The 23,678-nt window shown below is 52.0% G+C and overlaps 10 protein-coding genes across 10 annotated transcripts; 8 read left to right on the forward strand and 2 right to left on the reverse strand.

The window, feature by feature from the left end:
• Positions 1–624: 624 nt before the first annotated feature.
• On the forward strand, positions 625–1,976 carry PC9H_009905 (uncharacterized protein; the record flags this gene model as incomplete). Its single annotated transcript, XM_036779402.1, has 2 exons — positions 625–657; positions 711–1,976. The coding sequence occupies 2 exons, from the start codon at positions 625–627 to the stop codon at positions 1,974–1,976; spliced, it is 1,299 nt and encodes a 432-aa protein (XP_036628791.1).
• A 110-nt stretch (positions 1,977–2,086) lies between these two features.
• PC9H_009906 (uncharacterized protein) lies at positions 2,087–3,955 on the forward strand (the record flags this gene model as incomplete). The annotated part of the gene is made up of 4 exons (XM_036779403.1): positions 2,087–2,821; positions 2,871–3,086; positions 3,142–3,221; positions 3,286–3,955. 4 exons carry the CDS (start codon positions 2,087–2,089, stop codon positions 3,953–3,955), a joined length of 1,701 nt encoding a protein of 566 aa, XP_036628792.1.
• A 3,232-nt stretch (positions 3,956–7,187) lies between these two features.
• PC9H_009907 (uncharacterized protein) lies at positions 7,188–8,462 on the forward strand (the record flags this gene model as incomplete). Its single annotated transcript, XM_036779404.1, has 6 exons — positions 7,188–7,247; positions 7,303–7,430; positions 7,504–7,638; positions 7,696–7,999; positions 8,067–8,335; positions 8,405–8,462. 6 exons carry the CDS (start codon positions 7,188–7,190, stop codon positions 8,460–8,462), a joined length of 954 nt encoding a protein of 317 aa, XP_036628793.1.
• Positions 8,463–10,721: 2,259 nt separating this feature from the next.
• On the reverse strand, positions 10,722–12,311 carry PC9H_009908 (uncharacterized protein; the record flags this gene model as incomplete). Its single annotated transcript, XM_036779405.1, has 13 exons — positions 10,722–10,856; positions 10,910–10,981; positions 11,036–11,238; positions 11,306–11,385; positions 11,444–11,554; positions 11,607–11,685; positions 11,741–11,775; positions 11,832–11,858; positions 11,916–11,963; positions 12,014–12,038; positions 12,091–12,147; positions 12,209–12,232; positions 12,284–12,311. 13 exons carry the CDS (start codon positions 12,309–12,311, stop codon positions 10,722–10,724), a joined length of 924 nt encoding a protein of 307 aa, XP_036628794.1.
• A 902-nt stretch (positions 12,312–13,213) lies between these two features.
• Positions 13,214–15,196, forward strand: PC9H_009909 (uncharacterized protein; the record flags this gene model as incomplete). Its single annotated transcript, XM_036779406.1, has 10 exons — positions 13,214–13,408; positions 13,475–13,670; positions 13,759–13,855; positions 13,912–14,100; positions 14,158–14,292; positions 14,361–14,527; positions 14,620–14,690; positions 14,749–14,944; positions 15,031–15,109; positions 15,163–15,196. The coding sequence occupies 10 exons, from the start codon at positions 13,214–13,216 to the stop codon at positions 15,194–15,196; spliced, it is 1,359 nt and encodes a 452-aa protein (XP_036628795.1).
• A 714-nt stretch (positions 15,197–15,910) lies between these two features.
• PC9H_009910 (uncharacterized protein) lies at positions 15,911–16,702 on the forward strand (the record flags this gene model as incomplete). The annotated part of the gene is made up of 3 exons (XM_036779407.1): positions 15,911–16,015; positions 16,072–16,398; positions 16,460–16,702. 3 exons carry the CDS (start codon positions 15,911–15,913, stop codon positions 16,700–16,702), a joined length of 675 nt encoding a protein of 224 aa, XP_036628796.1.
• Positions 16,703–17,101: 399 nt separating this feature from the next.
• On the forward strand, positions 17,102–17,838 carry PC9H_009911 (uncharacterized protein; the record flags this gene model as incomplete). Its single annotated transcript, XM_036779408.1, has 3 exons — positions 17,102–17,206; positions 17,265–17,543; positions 17,602–17,838. The coding sequence occupies 3 exons, from the start codon at positions 17,102–17,104 to the stop codon at positions 17,836–17,838; spliced, it is 621 nt and encodes a 206-aa protein (XP_036628797.1).
• A 707-nt stretch (positions 17,839–18,545) lies between these two features.
• On the forward strand, positions 18,546–19,339 carry PC9H_009912 (uncharacterized protein; the record flags this gene model as incomplete). Its single annotated transcript, XM_036779409.1, is given in 4 exon segments — positions 18,546–18,650; positions 18,708–19,037; positions 19,096–19,273; positions 19,293–19,339. The coding sequence occupies 4 exon segments, from the start codon at positions 18,546–18,548 to the stop codon at positions 19,337–19,339; spliced, it is 660 nt and encodes a 219-aa protein (XP_036628798.1).
• A 635-nt stretch (positions 19,340–19,974) lies between these two features.
• PC9H_009913 (uncharacterized protein) lies at positions 19,975–20,894 on the forward strand (the record flags this gene model as incomplete). The annotated part of the gene is made up of 4 exons (XM_036779410.1): positions 19,975–20,029; positions 20,210–20,493; positions 20,554–20,735; positions 20,870–20,894. 4 exons carry the CDS (start codon positions 19,975–19,977, stop codon positions 20,892–20,894), a joined length of 546 nt encoding a protein of 181 aa, XP_036628799.1.
• Positions 20,895–20,972: 78 nt separating this feature from the next.
• Positions 20,973–23,528, reverse strand: PC9H_009914 (uncharacterized protein; the record flags this gene model as incomplete). The annotated part of the gene is made up of 1 exon (XM_036779411.1): positions 20,973–23,528. The coding sequence occupies one exon, from the start codon at positions 23,526–23,528 to the stop codon at positions 20,973–20,975; it is 2,556 nt and encodes an 851-aa protein (XP_036628800.1).
• Positions 23,529–23,678: the final 150 nt, after the last annotated feature.

The following is a 23,678-nucleotide window of genomic DNA, read 5'->3' on the forward strand; positions in this document are numbered from 1 at the left end:
TGCGTGTCAGGAGGAGGTCAACTGTAGGTCTCTGAAATGGTCAAGCCTTGCGCTTTGCTTTTCTGAAGAATTGGGGAAGAAGCACAAAACGTGGATTTGAGTAAACGACGAACAAAGGAGTTAAGAACAGCGTAAAACGAGGAACATCGACGACAGACGCGCTCTACGCGTCAGCGCTTGGGGCAGTGAGGAGAGGTGGTCTTACATGAGGAAATTACTGATACAAGGGGGCTGATACAGGATTTAAAGCCTTTTGCTAGTGTACGGCTACAACGAGGCGGGGAGGGGGCGTAGTTGCGGGGGAAGAACAGGAACACCCCCAGGACCAACAAATGCTTATATAGGCCGCCTTCCTGTTGTCGCGTGTTTGGCATTCTAGCGCCCCATTCGTCAGCAGATCGGCCTCGGGGCCGCCGGCGTCGTTCTCCTCGTTGCCCTCGCCATCTCACTAGAAGATGATCGTCGACCAGGCAGCCTGCCGACGAGCCAAGCACCGCACTTGACTTTATATGAAAGAGACTACATCGGCGAACCGGGCGGTTCGAAGGGCGAGCTACAGGGAGCCGCTTCCCTGATGCATCACGCGTGAGCAAAAGTCAATTCACCTGTTTACCACAAACCACAATGCGTTGGCTAGCGCTGGGAACAGCTGTGCTGGTGCGTCGACACGTCCTTCCCATTGCCCGACCACTGACACAATTTCGCTATAGGGAGTCTTCATCTGGCGCAGCGGACGAGTCGCCAGACACAGTATCCTCACCAAATCCGCGTTTCCTTTGGGCTACTATGCCTCTGGAGACTTTGCAACGAGTTGTTCGCCGATAGCACCAGCGGACGACCCGGCGTTCAACGACCTCAAATATTGCGAAGACGAAACATTCTGGGACGTCTGGAATGGCCAGGGCAGCTTGCAGACGAGGCATCTCATCCTGAGCTGCGACGCCAACCGCAAGGCATGGAACACCGTCATGGGACCCTTGCGCGACCCCGAACCGAGGGGCTCGCTTTGGCTGAATACGCTCACGTCGAAGGAGGGGCAAGAGGACGCAACTCCAGTCCGAATGGTATTCCAAAACTACCCGGAAGGGCACGACTTCCACCCCCTCGGGCTCGAAATTTCTCCATCCCACGCCGGGAACACGTCCAACCTCTTCGTAGTCAACCACGCCCGCCAACGCACTACCATCGAGCACTTCTCCGTCGACCCCTCGAACCCAACTATCGCCCTCTACCTGCGCACCTTGTCCACGCCATACTTTGTATCCCCAAACTCCATCGCCCTCACATCGCCCACCTCCTTCTACGTGACAAACGATCACTTCTTCACGCGGCGCCTCGCGTGGGTGGGCAAGTTTCTGCCAATCACGGAATCCATCCTCGCCCTTCCGTTGGGCTGGGTTGCCCATGTCGCACTCATCCCCAACCCTCTCGATCCATCAGGTGAACCCATCTTTTCACATACCGTCGCCGCCCTTGGAATTCCCTTCGCCAACGGCATCGCTCTTTCCCCCGACGGATCAACAGTCGCCGTTGCTTCCACTACATTGGGCGAGGTCTACTTCTACCAACGCGAACCCAAGGATAATACCATCAAGCGCATTGATTCAGTGCCCGTGCCGTTCACACCTGACAACATAGCATTCGACGATTCTGGTGTTCTCATTGTGACTGGCCATCCTCACTTCCCCTCCATAGTCAGTGTTGCAGCCAACAAGACTGAGGTAGCTCCAAGCTGGACGGTAGCAGTCGTCCCGCGATCATCATCGGTACTACGATCGGAATACGACACCCAGGCACCCATATCCGCGAGTCTGAAAGCCCCGGCTGTGATGAGCTATGAAGTCGAGACGTTGTTCCAGAGCAATGGCACTGGGTTCTCTACATCGAGTACTGCGTTGAGGGATGCGAGGAGCGGGAGGCTGTATCTCACTGGTTTGTACGCAGAGAACGGTGCCATAGTTTGTAGGCCGAGTTAAATATGCTAGTTAAATATGAATCCCTAAGAAGTCGGACCATCATGTGCACTGCACGGCAATGAGTCACCATCGCGTATAAAAACGTTTGAGCGACAACTAGGATCCCCAGAATGAGTTTCACGAACCTATACAAGCCCACCCCGCCGCCAGCACCGGTGAGCACAGAACCCACAGACGAACCATACGACATCAACTTCGCATACCCCCTCAACCTCGACATTCTGCAAACCCCAAAAATCAAGCTCGTCCCCTTCATCCCCTCCGTCCATGCCGTCCCCTTCTACGCCGCCGCGACCAAAACCCCCGAGACGATGCGCTTCATCCCCTTCCATTTCACCAAGCTCGATGATTTCCTGGTGAATGTCGTGGGGCCCTTCCAAGCGAGCCCGGACTACCTCCTTCTCACCATCATCGACAAGCTCAAGCTCGAGCAGGGGGCGGAGGAGAAGGACTGCATCGCCGGCGTGATTGGGTACCTCGGGATGTCGACCATGAGGAGATCGGTGGAGCTGGGGCCGGTGATCGTATTGCCTGAGTACCAGCGCACGCATGTGTCGACGCACGCCATCGGGGCGGCGATGCGGTATATCCTGGAGGTGCCTGCGCAAGGCGGGCTGGGCTGGAGGCGCGTGCAGTGGACGGCGAATACGAGCAACGCGGCGTCAGTGCGGAGTGCGGAGAGAATGGGGATGAAGGTCGAGGCGGCGGCGATGCGATGGAGTTTTTGTCTGCAGGAGGAGAAGGAGGGGATCGTCGTCCCGGCTGAGAGGGGCGGCGGGAAGGGGCGGCATAGCGCGCTGCTCGCCGTCTGCTGGGACGACTGGGAGAACGGAGTTCGAGATCATGTAACGAAACTCATCGCGCGCGATCGTTGAAATTAGAGTTGTATGGTAGCATATCATGTTGGCGCCCATACTGGAATTCTTGTTCAAGTCCATCATGGCTCCTGGTCGTCCAGTCGGCACTGTCAAAGTCAGAGTTCCACGACACAACGCTCAACGACTAGGCGCGAAACTCGGTGCACAGGTCAAAGCAGTAGCCAAAGCCGAAGCTATCGTTGCCGACACATATCAACCAACACATGATTCAGTGGCTCTCGCACAGGCTGTCGTATGTCTCTTCTCTCTGGACTGGTTCGTGTGATTCTGAAGTGGGATTGTCGAAGGAAAGCGCATCTGAATGGAACTCAATGCTTATAACAGCTCGAGCGCAAAGAGGGCCTCAGTGGGATATCGGTACACAGCAGTACGTTCGTTCATATACAGCTTACCTTGGGCAGAATATCCTTAAATCAACGGGTTCTTCATAGATTCCTCGTAGACGACGGCTCAGATCTTTACTACGACCCGACACCAATTCTCGAAGCTGTCAAGAAACTCACCGAAGACGAGACTCCCAAACCCCACGAATCACATAAACCCGTCGGACGGGGGACACCTCAACCAATGCGAGGGGACCCGGGAGGCCGAGAATTTGCGCCTCAGCATCCTCATGGGATGCCGCACGATGGCGGTGTCGTGGGTACCCCTCAGCACCAGCGACACCCCGGCGTACAGGCGTACCCTCCGTACGGCGTCGGTGTGGGGATGTCTCCTGCGGGCCCAAGCCCGATGCGCCAGCAACCGCAGCAGCAACAGTATGCTTCTGGGCCGCCTCCCGGTGGTGTTGGGCCCTTCAACCCTGTTCAGGCGGGCCAGTTCTACAACCAGCATCAGCAACATGACGTGCCGTCGCCTATGCGTGGCATGGGCATGGGCATGGGTGCGGGCATGGGTGCTGTAGGGATGGACCAGGTCGGCGTTCATCCTGGGGTGCCGGGTGTGAATCCGATGCAGCAGCACCCAGGCATGCATGGCGGCATGGGTGGTGGGATGGGGATGGTAGGTATGCCTCCCGGTGGCGGCATGCCGATGCATATCTCGCCGGATATTAGACAGAGGATGGCCCGCGGGATGGGAGCAGAATTTGGGGTGAATTGAATGATTATTGTGTGTACTATACCTCGCCTGATATATATATATATATATATAGTTCTGACTACGCGTTTGAATCCTGCGTGCAACGGCATAACATTCAACGTATTCCAGATTTCTTCGGACGGTGTATAGAAGTCGTAGCTGCAGTATCTATCAGAGCACCTATCTATCAATTCGAGAATCATCAGTCAAGACTTAATTTAATAACACCTCAGAGGAATCAGAATTCTCTTCGCCAAACCTCAGCTGCGCCCGTTAAACCCTACCTACGACCGTGATCTGTCCGATAATCCCAGAGTTGGAGTAAAGGACTGCGACCGCACTCAACCATGCCCCCGGCTATGCCGATCCCAAAGAACGTTACTCACAGGCGCGACGCCTGGATACCTTGACTTCCCTGCGTAGCAAGTGTACCAACTCCCGACAATGCCCCTGGGCCGACCCCCCATACGTCCCCGCTCCCAGTCACCCCAGTTACGTGGAGTCAGGCACGACGTACAGGACAAGGCCAGATAGACGGATAGATAAAGATATCGTCCAAACCACTGTGGGTTTGAAACGAATCCGCGAGACTCGCCATACACCTGTCTCGCTATTCGAGGTATTATCTCCACATTTTGTCTTCTATCTCAGCATGTCTATCTAGTCAGTTGCAAACTCGCACTCCAGAACTTCTTGGAAGTCTCTTGCAACCAAATGCTGCCGCAGCCCTCACCTCACTTAGATCTCATTATCACCACGTCCGACTGTATAGTGCGAATGGTCGAATATTATTGTCAAAATTCTACAGATTCGCAATGGCCTGGAGTATTTGATTTTTTGGATCCGCTCGTCCCACAGTGCGAACGCACTTCTTCATCGCAGCCGCCGAAGCAGCGCGACTTTCCAATGCAACGCCTGAGGGCAGAGCGTCAATCGACGCCATCAGCTGTAGACGACATCCTGATTGTGGGATAGCAGAGACTATGAGTAAAGGGAGGGCAGAAGAGGGATAGGACTTACGCCAACGAAGCCGATACCACAATGCTAAAGAGCTTGTAGCGTCGGTCCCGCCATGTTAGAACAGCGATTGCGTAGCCCTTGGAGATCTGATCAAGTCGGGAAACAGGGTGTCCGTCAGCACACAAGCACTGAGTAGCATATGGAGGCGGATACGCACGGTACACCCACTTCCAAGAGCTTCGCCGAGCGACCTTCGCACCCTAGAGGGATGGGAAGAGTGAAGAAAGCGGAGCGTGGCGCGGGATGCATATATACTGCTTGACTTCAGGGCCGGCGTAGATAGGAGAGTCAACAAAGCGTAATCCACTTACCGGACCAAGACTGATAGGGTATGTACCACATACAGCGACTATGTATGCCGATTTGATTGTTAAGTGCATTCTAAATCTACTGTGTCTGCATTAATTGCACGTTACGAAATTGAATCTCCCTCCTCACGTAGCGGGTTGTTGGACAGCATACACCCCTTTGTCAGTGGATACTTCCTAGAACAAGGACAGAGCATCATCTCGTCAAGCGTATAAGCTGCAACTCTCACGTCCTCAAAGATTGCTATGGAATGGTCGAATATATCATTGACAAAGCACTCTACGTGTTCACAGTGGTCTGGGATATTTAATTTTTTATGTAAATCGGTCAACCAACGAAGGACTCGTTTGGTGTTTGCCTACGTCTGTAACCCGAGGAATCTCGAGGACGAACGTAAGGGAACATGCAAAGGGTTGGCTAAGCTGCTGAACCGTCACAATCCACTCGACCGTTCCGGGTAACAACCACAGACAGTTCGGGTAGGACCTGAATGTCAGGGAGGTCAGTAAAGGGAAAGCTGACAAGTGGCGAGGGGTAAACATACGTTAACAAAGCCGGTACGACAATACCGAAAGGTTCGTCGCATCGGCCCCGCCTGATTAAAACAACGAACACAGTCATCTAGAGATCTAATAAAGTCGGGAAACACGCTCGTCGTCAGCGCATAAGGATCGAGCAGAATGTGGAGGGGTACGCACGGCACGACCATCTCACAGACCGCTCGGGGTTGAGCGACTCTCCAACCTTCAAGATTGGAGGAGCGGAGAAACAGGAACGCGTGCTGGAGGTACATATACGCCTTGACTTCAGGGCCGACGCATGGATATTCTCTTCAGCGGATCGAAGTTAGGATGTATGTAACAAGAGTGGCCGCGGCCAGCCTATGTCCATCAAATAGAGTGATTCTTCCGCTCGCAGGTGTCGGTCGGTAGGTGTCAGCTTCGGGCGGACCTGTGCCCTCAACCATCCAGGATATCCAGCACTTCAGCTGCTAGTGCTCAGGATTATCTCAATTTATGGACGTTGACATCTAGTCGATCGTGATCGAAGATCGGCGCCTAACTCCTATCTTTCCCCGCTAAACCTCCTCGTACCACCCAAAATCACGCCGTGGTCTGTGCCACTTCCCCCCCCTTAAATACGGGGCTCCGACATCCAGAATCCTTACCACTCTGGCCTTTTGGCTTAGATCAAGTGTAGTATCTGTTCTTAATAGTTTAACCACTATTATGGGGGCACCGCCCCCATTCATTGGTTATCTTATTTTTGCCGCCCCTAGTCTCTGTGCTCTGCTTGCAACACGGGGGCTGCGATGACCTTGCTGCTGCACTACTGGCTTGTGTTGTCAGGGGATTCCTTTAACCCTTCTCTTTTTGCTGTTGCACGCGACTCGCCAATTGGTAGAGTTGTGAGTCTTGGCAAATAGAATTGGCTTATTGGTTTCTTGCTCTCTAGTTGCACTGCCGATGCGTTCAATGATCTTTAGACTTGTTCTTGTGATGATTGATTCTTCTTTCGTCGTAGACGGTGTGTGTGGCTTGGAGCTCTGCCAGATATTCTTTTCGATGGCACCGTTCCTTGGCTGTGGCACATTGACATCTATCGCCTGCATTTCAGAACTCCTCGAATTCCAAACCACAGGCATCCATTTCGCCGCTGTCATCTAGGAGTCGTTCACTCTGCTGGCCATGCTACTGGGCGCTAATTTGGACTTGCTTCGAAGACAACTCCACATGAGTCTGCGTTTGCGTCACTTACGCTAGGTCCTTTGTCTACCGATGACGAAACGGATGGGTTATAGCTATATGCTGCTTCCGCCCCAGAGTATATAATGCATGCTCTCCGTTGTCCGCTCTTTCTTCAATCCCTTCGTTCCCTTTCTGCCCCATATCGTGTCCCGCCAAGGAGTCCAATTTCAGTAAGAATGTCGTCCGAGAAAGCCCAAAAGCTTCGTAAAGAGAACGATATCATCACTGCATACGATGCGCGTAGCCTCGCTTGTTCTTGATTCACGACCGTAACTAACACCTACCATCCAGCCCGCGTCCTTTATCGAAAAATTTACGCAAGATGGTGTTGGCTCAGACAAGAACATGGAGCCTTTGGCCGAACATACGAGGCTCGAGAAGTGGGACGAGAATGGCAAGCCGTTCCTTTGGGAGTACAGGCGCGTGGATTTCCTGTATACAACCTCTTTGCTTAATTTGCTTAATTTCCTCGTTGTATGCGCGCATATATAGAGGCTCTGGCAAGCTTGAGGGCAAGAACGCCATTATCACCGGTGGTGACTCGGGCATTGGCCGTTCGGTGGCGATCTTCTTCGCACGTGAAGGTGCAGATGTCACGATCCACTATCTCAAGGAAGAACAATCTGAGTGAGTCCCACCGACGTATTTCATGCTTTCTACCGCTGACATATATGCACTTCCCAGTGCCGACGAAACAGCCCGCTTGGTTCGCGAGGCCGGGCGTCAAGCCAACCTCGTCACAGCCGACTTCGACGACCCCACCTCCGCGCAATCCGTCGTCGATTCCCATATCAAGGCATTCGGGCGCGTAGATATACTCGTGAATAACGCGAGTCACCAGGTTATGGTCCCCGACATCGCCGACCTACCTCTGGACCAGGTAGAGAGCATTTTCCGCCGCAACATCGTCAGCATGATCGCGATGGCCAAATTTGCTGTGCCGCACATGAAGCGGGGCGCCGCGATCATCAACACGACCTCCGTAACGGTACGTTCATAGCTTCCAATTTTTTCACGGAAGTCATCGACGAGACGAGCCACTGACTTCCTGCTAGGGCTTCGCTGGTTCGCCGTCCTTGATCGACTATTCCTCTACCAAGGGCGCCATCGCCGCCTTCACTCGCGCACTCGCGAAGCAGCTCGCGCCGAAAGGCATTCGCGTCAACTCGGTTGCGCCGGGGCCGTTTTACACACCGCTCCAGCCTGCGTCCAGGCCGGCGGAGCAGATGGAGGGCTGGGAGCTGGGTAAGATGCCCTTGCATGGACGTGCGGGTCAGCCGGTTGAGTTGGGCGGTACGTATGTGCTTTTGGCTGGTCCAGATGGGTGAGTGGTGTTCTTGACGATGTGCACTATACGATCACGCGACGCTAATTGTCGGGTACTTTCGCTCAGGAATTATATCACAGGGCAGACTATCCATGTCAATGCCGGACAATGGGTGGGTTCGTGAACCTTGAGTATACCGGCCGAAGAAATAATACCCAAAGCTCCATGAGTTCTCACTGTACATCGTAAGTAAACCAAGAATGTTGTAAGTTGTAACCTTTACTGTATACATAATGACTCGTTTCTTGCCTTTTTGCCTTGCACGCGACGGTGGTGGGGTTCCCAGACAGAGTGTCATTGCGGTGAAGTTGTCGCGTTCTGGTACGTTGTCATGTGCCTATTCCGTTTCGACGACTGATCGCTGGCGTTATACTTTTAGATGGCCTTCGAGCTCGAGACTGCGACTGGAATCGTCGCTTATGCTGTCCACCTTGGAGTTGTCGGCATATACATTCGATGAGAGCTGTTGGGCGAATCTCAGTGCTCTCCAGACTCCAATTTGCGGAACGGCCCAAATGCTACCAGCAATCTTTGCGGGAACGCCCACATAGGTATCGCGCCTACACGTTCGATCCAATCCCCCACGTTCCGTTCACGGAACCCACCATTCGACACTTGTGTGATAGAACACCCACAACTCTGCACTTTGAAACCCTTTTACAGATATGGTGGGCGTGGGTGTGTCCGCCTACAGAGCAGCCTGGCTGTGACACATCGTGGGACGTGAGCATCGCAACAATAAGGCTTACGAACCTCTACACCAAGAACGCTAGGTCCTGAGGAGGAGCGATGAGTCGGACTATCATCCCCCCAGATGGAGACAAAAATTTGCCTCTTGAATTTGGTCGTTCGACGACGCGGTCGCCGGCTTCTGGATTGAGATTCGAGGACCGGCTTCCTTTTTTTAATTTGACTGATGGATCTATCCTACGAGGTGAAGGATGATTCCAGATTTCAGCAGCATTCAAGCAAATTTCACGCATCATTCCATACTGTAGCTACATGGCGGCATTCAGCGAACGACATTGTCCGGTATTCACGAGCACATCTAGCACCGAATCGGATTCTGGACCAAGCCACCTTCGGCACGACGGTTCCCGATGCCCGACGCCAGCATCACACACGAGCCGAGGATAGTACTTACACCAGTCCAACACTAGTCACAATATATTCGAATATTCGTCGGGGCTCCCCTCACACGACACCCTACGGGTACCTTAGCTCAGCCTCGATTAATTCATGTCCGGCCGCCGCTCCTCATCGCGCTTGGTGCTCAGTCAATTTTCTTCTCACTTCAATCGATGCACTCCACTGATGCCGGTGGGACTAACATACTGCGGCTGGGATTTACGGAGACTGTATGCGCCCACCTCCTTACCCGAACCTGGTTGCCCTGGTCTTCAACCTCCCTAAATCCATTTTGTTGCTCCCCAGGTCTCCCCAGGCTCTGTGTCGTTACGCACTAGCCGCATGGGCATGGGATGCGCTCGTATAATATTTTCCCCCACCCACACGTTGGCGTACAAGTACCTGCGTGGGCCTCGACGTCCACCGATACCGTAATATGTGTATCTCATTGTGCATTGCCGACTCCATAACATGCTAGTACGTGTGCGCGTGTCCTGAATCTTCCTCAGGACTCGACGATCACCCAGTAGTGAAGTGAAGGGAGGATGGTCATTTTTACGCGGCGTGATGGAAGACGGATGATAGATTCCATCAAGCATGGGCCGGAGGTGTATGGGAAGCGCGGTCACGCAGGGATGTTTTTGCTTCCACTTCGTTGACCGGTGCATCATACATGCAGGGTCTTACAGCTAGGAACCTCAGGCCTCATTGCTGCAGATTACTGCTCAGGTACCTCTAGGTCTTGGTGGACTGGTGGGGCCGTATACTGGCTGTGCGTCGTCCTTATGCACATCCACATTGCGACTAGTGTCCATGCAGGATCATCTCTTCCACGGACCAGATTCCAGAACAACTTGTTCTTGCCAGCGCTTGGCAGAAAAATGATCAGAAGATCAGTCAGGGTCCTAGCTTGCTTGCTGACAGTCATAGCGATGGTGGAGTAGCGATCCTTGATCGTCACCACAATACAATCGGCATCAATGCATCAGCATCAGTATCAAGTTTTCCCATCCTGGACTTCATCGTAGCAATGCGATACTCTGCGACAGGGAATCTGTTATTCACCCTCAGCTCTAATCTCTAAATAACTACGACTCGGAACGGAACTCCTTTCCCTCTGTAGCAATGACGAACCCCCAGTGATATATGTACATATGATTGACAAATGACAAAAGATTGCGAAAACGAAAGGAAGGATCTAGCGAATGAGTGGCCCGGGCGAGATAAATAGACTCTCAACGGTAGTGAGGTGTATTTACACTGCGGCCCCCTTGGACGACTGGAAGACGCTATCCGTTCCGTCGAAGTGGGTGTCGGAGATGACTTCCTTTTGTATTTGCACCGAGTGCAGCGTGTGGCTGTTGTTCATGCGGAAGGCATTTGCGTTACTCTGCAACCGAGCAATCAGCGCCCGGTAGCCTCAGATAACTAATGTGGACGCACCTCGGAGTCCATGTCAATTGTGTTGGTCATGTTCTTCAAATCCGCACGGGCATTCAGCGTGTCCAACAAAGTCTGTGTGATTCGGGGTTAGCGCGCAGGATCGACGGCGGGGATGGAGGGGCTTACGTTCGTGTAGATACGGCCGATGGGGTAGGCGAACATGGCGTAAAAGTTGGTGTCACCGTGGAGAACGAAGGAGAACAAGTCGGCGAGGGCGAAGATGGCGACAAAGAGCCCGGTCTGGACGGCACCACGGATGAGGCGGTTGATGATGGTATCGGTACGACGGAAGCCTGTCTTCGACTGGGAGAGGACAAATGACAGTGAAGCTATGGGATTCGGCGAGTTAACGTTAGTTGAGGGTTCTGATGCGATGTAGAATAAGGTTAAGCTCACCAGTGATCAACAAGTCGGCGGCTGTTTGGAATCCGAGCCAGCAAATGACATAGGGCTTGAGAGGACCGAACTTTGAGACTCTATTCACCGCAAGGTTCAGAGGCGATTTTGCGAGTAGCAGAGGGTGTTCGAACTTACTCGCCAGCGATACCAGACTTGATACCGGCTATCATGCCGAAGATGAAGCCCAAGATACTGAGAATTCCGATGGCGGTGGCAAGGATGTAGCTCTTGGTGAGAAGGAAGGCACTGAAAGCAATGAGCATGCGAGTACCATTAGAAGCAAAGAAAGGACTGGTACCGATGACCAAGGAAGAATTGCGAGATGATCGCCACCACCGACGTCGCACATGCAGTGAAGGGGATCGCCCAGCTGACGACTATGGAGGGGAAGTCATGAGCGTTTGGAAATGAGGAGGCAGAATGATTACGAACGAAGAAGGGACGCAGGATTGCCATAGTTCGTGACGCTAGGTTATCCTTTCTCAATCGCGTAAACCAACCAAGGAGTCGCGTAGGCACGTACCACATATCCCATGCCATGTAGATACCACTGGAGACCAAATTAGTGCCCGCGTCGAACGTAAGATTTTGTCAAGATGGAGCTTACACCGCAGTGTGGATCGTATCAATCACGAACAATACGCCCACCATGATCCTATTGTCCACTTAGTTTAGGCGTGTGCGGAGCTCCCTGACTTGACTTACTTGATCCATTGAGGGTCACTGAACTCTAGAAGCGAGATATGAGCATCGATTAAAGACACGCAGCGAGCCAAACTTACTCGTGTTGCTGTACACGATGAACTGATAGGTCACAAGCCCATAAAGATAGGTGTTGACTAGGCCGCAAATGTCAGACATTTCTAGCCGACAAGGAAAAATCCGTAAAAGCGTGCTCACAAAACAGTCCGATGAGCAGGACGCCTTTCGTAAGCTATTAGCCAATGTAGACACCGTGCATGAAACGCGACGCACCAATTATGAGGTCGAAGGGGCCGGCCATGGCGTTCACTGGTACAGGATGGGGTTGGGACAGAGAGGTGACAGTGTTGGATGCAGAGACCAAATGCTGGTATTTATGCCGGTAGCGCCAAATCTGTGCCGCAAGGGTCGCTGGCGGTAAGGGAAGCAATTCATGAAGTCCCCGTCCTGATCAATATAGAACTTTGGACCTACGATTCCTGTGGCTGACCTCGATCCTGGTCCACCATTTTCGGACTTCGTCACGTCACCCGTCACAAGTTCAGATCTGCTGTCGTTCCTCACTTCGGTTCCTTACACGCTTCCTTCCTGCCCTTCATCGCTGTGGCGCGTTTATCGACCGCCATGGTCAAAAAAGTGGAAGAAGCGTCTAAAACGGTGATAATCCACCACAAACGCAAAGTACTATACAGTGCAATTGCACGCCGATCCAACGCACCACCTTCACTAAGTTGTACGTACAGGCATACAACCTTGAAGAGGGTCACATTCTTAGCCTATGTTTCACCCAGCACCCTGGAATACAGTTTCTTAGAGACATGACATCCAGAGTATTTTCCTTGCCTGGAATCTACAAATTTTTCCGCTGAGAACAAATCTCGCCTTTGCGGAACCAAATATACGGGTGATCGATCCACGAAAACGTACGCGGTCACGCAACCCTGGACCATGAGCGCAACGAGCAGATTGACCATAGGCCCTGGCTTCGCTTGCCAAGAAGCGAAATGGAATCCTTCTACGGCGCGCCCTTCTCATGGAAAAATACTGCTTTTCTGGTATTTGCTCATCACGCGGCGCATCTACATCAGAACGGATCGGACCCACAAAGCTATCCTCTCACTAGGCTGCCATGATAACAACTCCGAAAGAATTTAAGGAGCTGCAAGATACCGTCTTGTCACCAACCACCCCAGAAGTGCTACGATGTCAACGATCTCTGAGCTTACTAGTCTCCAGAACACTCTCAACGCCGCCATCGACACGTTCAAGGCAGAGCTTGCTGCTCAGAAGCTCCCAGAACCATCTTTGACGACGTCCAAACCCCATCCTATCGATGATATCACTTACTTGCCCACACCGGCTATGTATGAGGCACGCCGAGCTGCTCTGGCGAGTTTGGTAAGCCCGCCCACAAAGCTTTCAACCCTGATGGACATGGACTTAACCTCTCCCCCACCTTCGTAGGGTTTGATCAAAACTCTGATTGCCTCGCCCCACGATACCATCGCCGCAACATCATGGATGACCATGGAAGCTGCCTGTGTTCGACTTGCAGCCGATATTGACCTCGCAGGCATCCTCGCCAGCGCGCCTGATCCCGAAGTTGGGTTATCAGTCGCAGAAATTGCTGAGAAGACTGGAGTCGATGGCTTGAAAATCGGTACGCATTCCCAGTGACTTTATAAGTTGAACAAATCCTGAAGACTGTCTTTGAAAAGAACGCGTCTTGCGCCTCATTATGACTCAAGGGTGGTTCCGCGAGTCTAAGCCTGGCTATTTCGCGAACAACAGACAAAGCAACGTCATCGTAAAGAATTTGCCCGGATACCATCTTGCTACCTACATGTAGGCCAAACACCGCCCCAATGGCTCGCATTGCTGACATGTTCGCCAACTTCTAGGAACGAGCTCTTCAACAAGATCAGCGTATCGTTCCCTAACGCTATCAACCACCCTGATCCAGAGTACCGAAAGAAAGATGACCCGTTCCATACCGCGTTCAACCTTCAGTACAACACCGAGGTTTCTTTCTTTGGGGCTGACGGCTGGCTTACGAAGGATCCCGAAGAACCTGTTAAATTTGGCCTTGCGTACGTCCCCTCCTTATCAATAGCGAAGCCATCAACTGACGTATAACCATTTGCCAGCTTGGGTGCCGTAGGCCCCACGTCCGACCCCGGTGTCGCCGCTGACTTCCCCTGGGTGGCTATCGCTGAAGGCAAGGATGCCATTGTTGATGTCGGTGGCGGACAAGGAACACTCTGCTGTTCTCTCGCCAAGAAGTACGTTCCATTGGGGAAGTTCTTGGCTCCTCACAGCCGACTTACTGGTGCAACTTCTTTCATGAAAGGTACCCTCAAATCAAGCGCTTCATTGTTCAAGATCTCCCTGAGACACGCGAGGCCGCCGAATCTTTCATTGCAGCTCAGGGCCTGTCCGATCGTGTTACGTTTGAGGCGCAAGATTTCTTCAAGCCGCAAAAGCGTAAGGGCAAGTATGTCTTCGTCATGCAACGAGGTGTGTACTTGTTTACCTGGACAGCCGATACAATCGGTCCCGATGGACTTACTGATGATGCATGCTCTTCGCTTTCTTATCTTCGTATGAAGTCCTTCACGATTGGTCAACTGAGAAAGGCGCGGAGATGCTTAAACAAATTCGCGACGTCTTGAACGCAGATGTGTGTTCAAAATCCTTTTGGACATGACACGGCCATGTGGCTGATATGGTGCATATAGAGCCGACTTCTGATCATTGATACCATTATCCAAGCCGGGTATACCTCCCCCACCGGTCCTGCCTTGACAGATTCTCTGGCTCAACTGGGCGAAACGTACTCTCCCGTGCCTCCTCCTGCGTTCGTCCCTGTGGACTTCGGCGATGCCAGTCGCATCCAGCACCAGATCAATGTCTCCCTCACCGCTCTTTGCAACTGTAAGCAGACCTTTATCCCTTCCCGCGAGACACGCGTTCGCGGCGGAGTTTACGGTGGTGGCAGTGGCTGATGATGCATCATACAGCATTCGAACGCACTAAACCCCAACTTGAGGAAATGGTGAAGCTCGGTGGTTTGAAGGTTAAGAAGATTCATGCTACTAGGTGCGATGTCCCCTTTTTTGACACCTTCACTTGTCTGACATCTTTGTCACAAGGGGTTGGGCTTCCATCACGGAGGTAGAGCTGTGAGGTCGGTCACGGGCATCCTTCAAGACTTCATATTAACTAGACTCTCGACCTCCATTATGCTCGCACTTGTACTACTTATGGAACATACAATAAACATTCTGGCGTGCTTAAACTCAAAGTTTGCTGGTTCCTGTTAGGTTTGGGCGGTACTGCCTACCGTGAAGGCACAACCGCCTCGTGAAGCCTATTGCCCAAGTGCCACCGACCATGGGTATGACGCCATTTGTATAGCAATCCCATATGCACTGTCGCTTCGTGCTATCCTTGACTGTCTTGACTTGGTTCAGATATCAGGCTCGTTGTCGTTGAGCGGCCCGCCATAACAGGGGGCCCCTAATATCGACGGAGGAAACATAAGCTGAAGGGTGACCACTGCCAGTGTGACGGCAAGCATGCTGCAGGCCCTTGGAAGAAAAGGCTTTGTACGTTCGCCATTTCCCCTAGTACCAGCTGCTTTCTACCGGGAAGACGGGGCTCGCTAAACAAAGTTGTACCAACTCTTCCAAGAAGAAGCTGGTTGGTATATAGACTACCTTGCATTTCTTTGTCGACGCTCTATCCCAAGACAAAGGTCGACTGGTGAAGGCCAGGTCATGGTGGTAAATTTATGTAATAATTTACAGGCCCTCAAAGGGGCGCATCTCGAACTTCCGGCCCACCGCGCGACTATTTAAAGGCTTTGTCTGTTGGGATAGTATCGTCTGAACCCCAGCAATGTCCAATTTCCAAGCTTGCCACCAATTCGCTGACACCGGTGCTTGCACCTACGGTGGTAAATGTAAATTCCAGCACATTCGAGAGTCGGCGACACCAAGCTCGGTAAGCACCCTACTATCTGAACAACGGGCCAGTTTCCACGATGTCTCCCACTTCAGCCCGCTTCGAGCCCGCCGCGAAAGAAAGCCAAAAAGCAGCGTACAATTACTTCGTCGCAATTCACCACTTTCTTCGACGACTACCCTGAATTTGACTACGACCCAGGAAATTCTTCCATCCGTGAATTTTACCGGCTTTGCGATTCCAAGGGTTGGGAACGGAAGGATCCTGAACGAACGAAAGCATTCCAAATCTTCAAGGATGCATTGGTCAAAGAGTTCAACGGGATCTATGGGACGGACGAGAACGATATCGACTCTTGGCACAAGATATGCACCGTCTTGGACATACACCCCTTGCCCGATACTCTTAAGGAGGCGAGAGATGTAAGCCGAAGCCACTGATATGTACTCTGAGGAAGGCTTATAATCATTGTCATGGTTTTAGGGAGTCTTGTCGAAGCATATCAATATCGTTGACCTCGTCGACAATCCTTCGGGTCATGTCGCCAGCTTCGCATCCCTTGAAGCACTGCGCGAGTACACCGTCGACGAAGGGAAGTATTTCCCTGCCGAAAATGCGTACGCAGGTGGGCTGTTGAAGTATCTACTTCGGGAGATTCACGGTACCTATAAAGGAAGAAGGAGACCTAGCGGGTTCCGAGGTCGCCGTCGCCGTCAGCAACAATAAGATTATTATATAATTTCCTGCACTACTTCTCCTTACTTCTGCTACTTATCTACATAATGACATTGATCCTGATGCTTTCTACTGGTGTGGTTTTAATCGTCGCAAAAGTCACCGAACCGTGCTCAAGGGGCCAGGGGACCCCTGAGGCGCTGAGTTAAACAAGCCTTCGCGCTTTCACGAGAAAAGCAAGACAAGTTAAAGGGTGTATCTCAAGGCCTCCGAGTCAAATTTCCTTGTTCAGGCTCCGTTGAGGAGCAGAGGTGAAGAGGTCAAGGTCAAGTTGGCTATATCTGTATTGGTGATGGTGGGTCCTCAAGGCGCGTGCACCACGAACTTGCTGTCCCACGGTCTAAGTATATAAAGGTCTAGGATGTTACGAAATGGTCGTCTGCCCCGTCGATGTCTGGCCTCGGAGTCTGCCCCCAGTTCGCCAACAGTGGCACCTGTACCTATGGTGCTGGGTGTCAATTCCAGCACATTGACAGGCCAGAGGTCCGCAACCCTGTGAGTGTTCCTACTACCTGAAATAGCACTCGATTCTGAGGCTGTGAGGCTGTCTCAGACAGGCGCGAATTTTTCTACCTTCTTCGCCAACTACGCCGGGTTCCGATACAACCCAGGAAACTCTGCCATCCTCGAATTTTACCGGCTTTGTGATTTCAATCACTGGGATCGGGATGATCCTGAGCGAGAGAGGGCGCATAAAGCCTTCAAAGATGCTTTGGTCAAGGAGTTTAACGATATCTACGGGACGGACGAAAAGGATATCAATTCCTGGCACAAGATATGTACCGTTGTGAACATAGACCCCTTGCCTGATACTCTGCGGAAAGCGCGAGATGTAAGTCACGGTCATTACAGGCTCTGAATCAAACTGACACTCATTGGCGCGATTTTAGGCAGTCTTGTCAAAGCACATTAATCTCGTCGACCTCGTTGACCATCCTACGGGGCGTGTTCGCGTTTATGATTCACTCGAAGGGTTGCGCACGTATACAATAGCCACAGGCAAATATTTCCCCAGGGGAAATGCATACGCAGGGGGTCTGCTGAAGTACTTGCTTCGGGAGATTCATTCCGAATACCAAGGAAATAGGAGACCCGGTGGTAACCGCCGGCGCCGCCGTAACCCATAGTAATAAGATGTCGCTTAGTTTGTTGACATTTAGAGCCTGTACAAGTATTCTGGACCTCCATCACAAAGCTCAGACAGTCAACACCATCGTAATTCATTTATACAACAAGGCAATGTACAGCATGCCGCAGAGTACTTCTCTGAATGACTTTCACCTCACACGATCGTTTGACCGATTTACAGGGCTCAGCATCTGTTCTCTTTGATTTAATGCCTCAACTTCGACGCCTTCTAATGTATCTAGCCTCTAGAGAGCACAAGTCGTACTCATGAGGAGGATAGGGGCCCTTTAAGGCGCTGAGGTCGAATTTTACAGTCAAGTTCACGCCTCCAGCAAATACGTCTTAGCAACCTACATATTCACCAATTCTCGCCGTTTTGAAAGCAAGATTCTGATATCTCCCACACCCCGCCCAGCCTCTCTGGAGAGATGGCAGAGGCTCAACGAACAAGGACATACTGATCCTTTCAAAGAAAAGGCCGCATAACACCAAAGGGGACATACTCATACTTAAGGAGTCAAGTATCTTTGCCTAGGCCCTTTGAAACCAAAGGACGACTGGTCATAAGCTTTAAGCTGGCTATTATTGGATTGTTTGTGGGTCCTCATAGGCATGCATCTCGAACTTCCCGTCACACGGCCCAGCGTTTGAGTATATAAAAGCATGGATTGTCGCGGGGAATTGTTTATGTCCCTTCGTCCCATCAATGCCCTCTTTCCAAGTCTGCCGCCAATTCGCTGCCACCGGTACTTGCACCTATGGCGGAAGTTGTAAGTTTCAGCACGTCCGAGGGTCGGTGGCCCCAAACTCTGTAAGAACTCTGCTATCTGAGTGATCAACTGATTCTCACGTTGCCTCCCACCCTCAGGCCATACTTTCCTCCACAGGACGGCGAAAGAAACACAAGAAACGGCGTTCAAAAACGACGCAGTTCACCGTTTTCTTCGATGACTACCCTGGGTTCGACTACGACCCAGGAAATTCGGCCATTCTCGAGTTCTACCGGCTTTGTGATTTCTGTGGTTGGGATCGAGAGGATCCCGACCGAAAGGAAGCACACCAAGCCTTCAAAGATGCGTTAGTTCAGGAGTTTAATGACATCTATGGGACGGACGAGAACGATATCGACTCTTGGCACAAGATATGTACAGTTTTGGACATAGACCCCTTGCCTGACACTCTTCAGGAAGCGAGAGATGTAAGTCGGGGGATTACTTACTCTGAATAAAGCTCATATCTCACCGTCACAATTCTAGGAAGTCTTGTCGAAGCACATCAATATCGTCGACCTCGTAGACAATCCTGGGGGCCATGTTACCAGTTTTGAATCCCTTGAAGATCTCCGCGAGTACACCGTTGACGAAGGGAAATACTTCCCCGCCGAGAATGCGTATGCAGGGGGGCTGCTGAAGTATCTGCTCCGGGAGATTCATGGTACGTATAAAGGAAACAGAAGGCCCAGCGATTTTGGAAGCCGCCGTCGCCGCTTCAGGTAAATGACCCTCGGAGCGTTCACGTCCTCTCTGTACTACTTACCGAGTTACCGTCACTACATTTCTAAAATGTATTCCTCCTCATTTACTCGCCAAATGCTACATTAAGATAACGTTTCTTATCTTATGGGTTCCTATCTTTCACTTAATGACATTGATTCTAAACAGCCCTCTGGCGGACAGGGAACCCCTGAGGCGCTGAGTCTTTCCACCTTCCACAAATCCATCTTGATTCTTCCGATCGTCCTCAAGCGCATCCGTGCCATGTTTGCTCCGGTACTGGGACAACTGCAAGCATGTATACTTCCGCCTTTCAAACAGGACTTGAATGGTCGTTGCCACTCCTGATTTATTTTCTCTGCATACCTCGGAAAGGATTCAACGAACGAACGACTCAGGTGCACCACTTCACTCACAGAAAAGCCAAGGCCCGGTACAATATGTTGTATTAATGCCAGAGGTGCTCTTAGATATGCCCGTTCGCAAAGAAAGGACAAGCAGGCAATGCAAGGTTTCAGTTCGCTATATTTGTATCGCGGGTCCTCAAGGCGTGCACTTCGAACTTCCCGTCACACGACCTAACGCTCAGTATATAAAGGCTTGGGGTACTGCGGATGGCCCGTCTGTATCCCAACAATACCAATGCCTAACCTCCAAGTTTGCCGCCAGTTCGCCGCCGCCGGCACCTGCATTTACGGTGCTAGGTGCAGATTCCAGCACATCCAAGGGGCAACGACCCAAGGTCCTGTAAGTGTTCTTCCAGCTCTGAGATCGCTAGGTCATCATGTTATCTCCCAGCCTCAGGCTGCTCCACACCCAGCCGCTAGACATCGAAGGAGATCGAAGAAAAAGCGTACGCCCGCACCATCAGCATCAGTGACCCCATGGACAAATTTCTCCGCGTTCTTCGCCAACTATGCCGGATTCGACTACAACCCAGAAAATTCTGCAATTCCAGAATTCTATAGGCTTTGCCGATTCATGGGTTGGGGCGGATATAATCCTGACAGAGAGGAAGCACGTGAGGCGTTCAAAGATGCGCTGGTGAAGGAGTTCAACGATATCTATGGGACAGACGAGAACGACATCAACTCCTGGCACAAGATATGTGTCGTTGTGGGTCTCGATCCTCTGCCTGATACCCTCGAAGAAGCGAGAGATGTAAGTACCGGGAGCCACCACAATCTGCTTGGCGCGCTCATCTTTGAGATGACTATGTAGAAAGTCTTGACGAGATACATCAACCTCATCGATCTCGTCGACAATCCTGCGGGTCGTGTCCACAGCTTTGGCTCCGTTGAAGAGCTGCGACAGTATACGATTGTCACGAAGAAGTTTTTCCCGAAGGAAAATGCCTACGCGGGCGGACTGTTGAAGTACTTGCTTCGTGAGATTCTTCACAAGTACAAGGGAAATAGGAGGCCTGGTAGGGGCCGCCGCCAGGGCCGCCGCAGAGGCCGCCAGCAACCCATGAGTACTATACAGACCGGTGAAATCATGTAGTCGTATCTTCGTAGTGGATCAATGATCTTACAAGTATACACGCTAGGATAGCAAAGTAAATATGTGATGCAACGTGTACATTATACATGGACGATATGACGAAAACATTAAATTAGTGTGACTACTTGTCAGCGCCTTCACGTCCCAGCAGCAGGTTTCATATTCTTCCTCAGCTCCTTCCCCATCTGCACCATACACGCATGTTCCAGCCCGCACTCCCAATACTCGACCTTCGCACGTTCATACTCTGCCTTTAGCAGCATTAGCCTTTCCCTCACTTGCTGCAGAATCTCCTGTTTCTTTTGCGCAGTCCTGCGTACTGGCGGCGGCAGTGGAGGCAATGGTGTTGACGTTGTCGTCCGTAGCGAAGTATGAATCGTTTGTGTTGAAGTAGACGGCGCGGACCTCGTGCGATTAGGCTGCTTACGCGTCCGACGAGGGGGGCGATTAGAGGACGAGGATGTAGGAGGTGGTATTACTGGCTGTGGGAGAGCCGTAGGAGTAGGGGTAGTACCTGGAGTAAAGGGAGGTGTCTGTCCACCTCGGAAGCAACGCACGTTGTCTGGTAAAGGTGATTGAGAATTGGCATTAGCGCTTGGAAAGGGTGCTGGTAACGTCGTCGACGGAAGCATAACATTCGAAGTTAATGGATTAAGTTTTGTTGGCATGGCCTGCTGAGTGACGTTGGTAGATGATGGGGGGATTCCAAAGCCATCTGGGACGTCGGTAGCGTTAAAGATGCCTTGTCCAACCATACGTTCGAAATCAACATCGACATCCATATCGAGATCGATGGCTCTCTGCTTCCCCTTCCCCTTCCCGCTATTAGCACGCCTGCACTCCTCTTCATCGAGTTCGCCTTCGTGACGCATAGATCCTGCCACCGACCCGCCGAATCCAACACTAGGCATATCGCCAAAGCCCACGACGCTCGCAGAGGGCGTAACAACCTCTGGCGTGTCTCGAAAGGACGACTGTGACAAGTGGGGTGAGGCGAGGGATGTGATGCTAAGGGACGGCGTGAGCGGGCGGTCCAACGCCAGAGCACTGTTACTACTGGTGGCTTGTTGTGATGTGGTATTACCGTGATTATGATCATGTTGGAGCAACGCAGACGTCGTCGAAGTCGAGATCGGATAAGGGAGGACAGGATCAACGTCCATCGGCATCGACAATGCCCACAGTTGAGGGTCGATAGCTGAATCGGGAGGCGGATTGTGGCTGAACATCGGCGTGTTCGATTGGATCGGTCGATCGACCGTCAATCCAGACGCGTTGAAGCCATCTAAAGCAAATAGTTCACGGCATGTCTGAGCGCACAGGAAAAAATCCTCACCACCAAGCTCTCCTAGCCCATCGAATTCCAATCCAAAATCTACGGCGTCGAAATTCATGTTCAAGTCCCCAGGGGCTGCGGTGGTGGTCTCATAAGCGCCGTCACGAACATCAGGAAACGCGTCCAGCATCGATATCCAGTTGTCGAGGAAGCCCTGATCGAAGTTATTGGAGAAGGACGCGGCGTCGTCTATCGGAGGGGCATTAGATATATCCGAGAAATCGAACAGGTGCGACGACTGTGCAGGGCTGCCCAGACACGAAGGTATCGACGACGCCGGAGTACAACGGTCCGTCTGGATTTGTCCGTCAATCGACCGTGGGCCGTCATCTCTGCCGCCAGGTCTGTAATACACCAAATTGCCCTGTCCCAGCTCCTTCATAAGTTTCTTCTTCGCAGCCGATTCTGTGGCCTTCTTTACCAATTCCACGAATTCTTGCACTAGCCGTCGTCCCCGCGTGTGCTCCCATGTAGCGTAGTACATCTCAGGCCCCTCACCTTGCGCGAACGGGTAAGGAACGTCCCAATCAACGGCGCCTGCAGGTACGTATTTCAATTTGCGTCGTTTCCGCGGGCGTGGGCCTGGTGATGGGGGCGAAGGGAGGACTCTGACAGGCGGACCAGGCGCAGGAGGAGGAGGAGGCGGTGGAGGAGGATTCCGCGTAGTGCTCGACGAATTGGCATGCAGCTTAAGAATGTTCTCCAGCAGCGGAAATATCTCCGGTTCGTCGACCAGAGCAGCGACAATCTCTTCGTCGGTCAACCTAGGAAGCTCTGAAACAGTGAAGGGCTGAGGATGAGGAGTACCAGCAGAGCCCGTCTGCTCTGTAGGTGGTACTGGAGGCACTGCAGATGAATCGATGATTATAGGCAGATCTCTCGTGGTACCACGATCCAGCGCAAGTGCTGAGGGCTTGACTCGCCCCACGAGGCCAGCAAGACCGAGTAAAGCAGACTGATTCCGCAAAAAGTTCCTCGGCAGCTGCGTAGACGGTCCAGGCACTTGTATTTGTGGAGTGGGCGTACGCGTAGACGACGCGCCAGATGTCTTTTTTGTTGTTGTCCGCCGTTTTCGAGTCATACGCGAGCGCGATGAAGCTGCAGCGGGGCGCCGAGATTGTGGGCCATCGTGAACCACTACCTGATTTGTGAGTTGAGGGGCAGCAGAGCATGTTGCGGACGCTTGAGGGTGTGGTCCTGCGATGGGTGCTGATGTTGATGGCAAATGACTGGGAGAAGCTGTAGATACGCCTGGAAGAGCTAAGAGGGGTGACGGCGACCTACCTCTTGGTATCGCTGGTGCAGCTTCGGGTGGCGGCGACCCGAACAGCGAGTCTTCATCGCCATCCATCCCCATCGTCGATTTTCGATTTTCGTGGATGGAAGTTGGAAACAAAACCAGATGAAGAGCATTCAAAATGTGAGTGTGGGATGAATTATGTGATCGTGAGAATTATAAAAGGGTTCAGTACAGGGGCATAGCAAGTCACGATGCTACTAGATACCA

This window comes from Pleurotus ostreatus (genome assembly GCF_014466165.1).
Source record: "Pleurotus ostreatus strain PC9 chromosome Unknown scaffold_7, whole genome shotgun sequence".
NCBI classification, from domain to species: Eukaryota; Fungi; Basidiomycota; class Agaricomycetes; order Agaricales; family Pleurotaceae; genus Pleurotus; species Pleurotus ostreatus.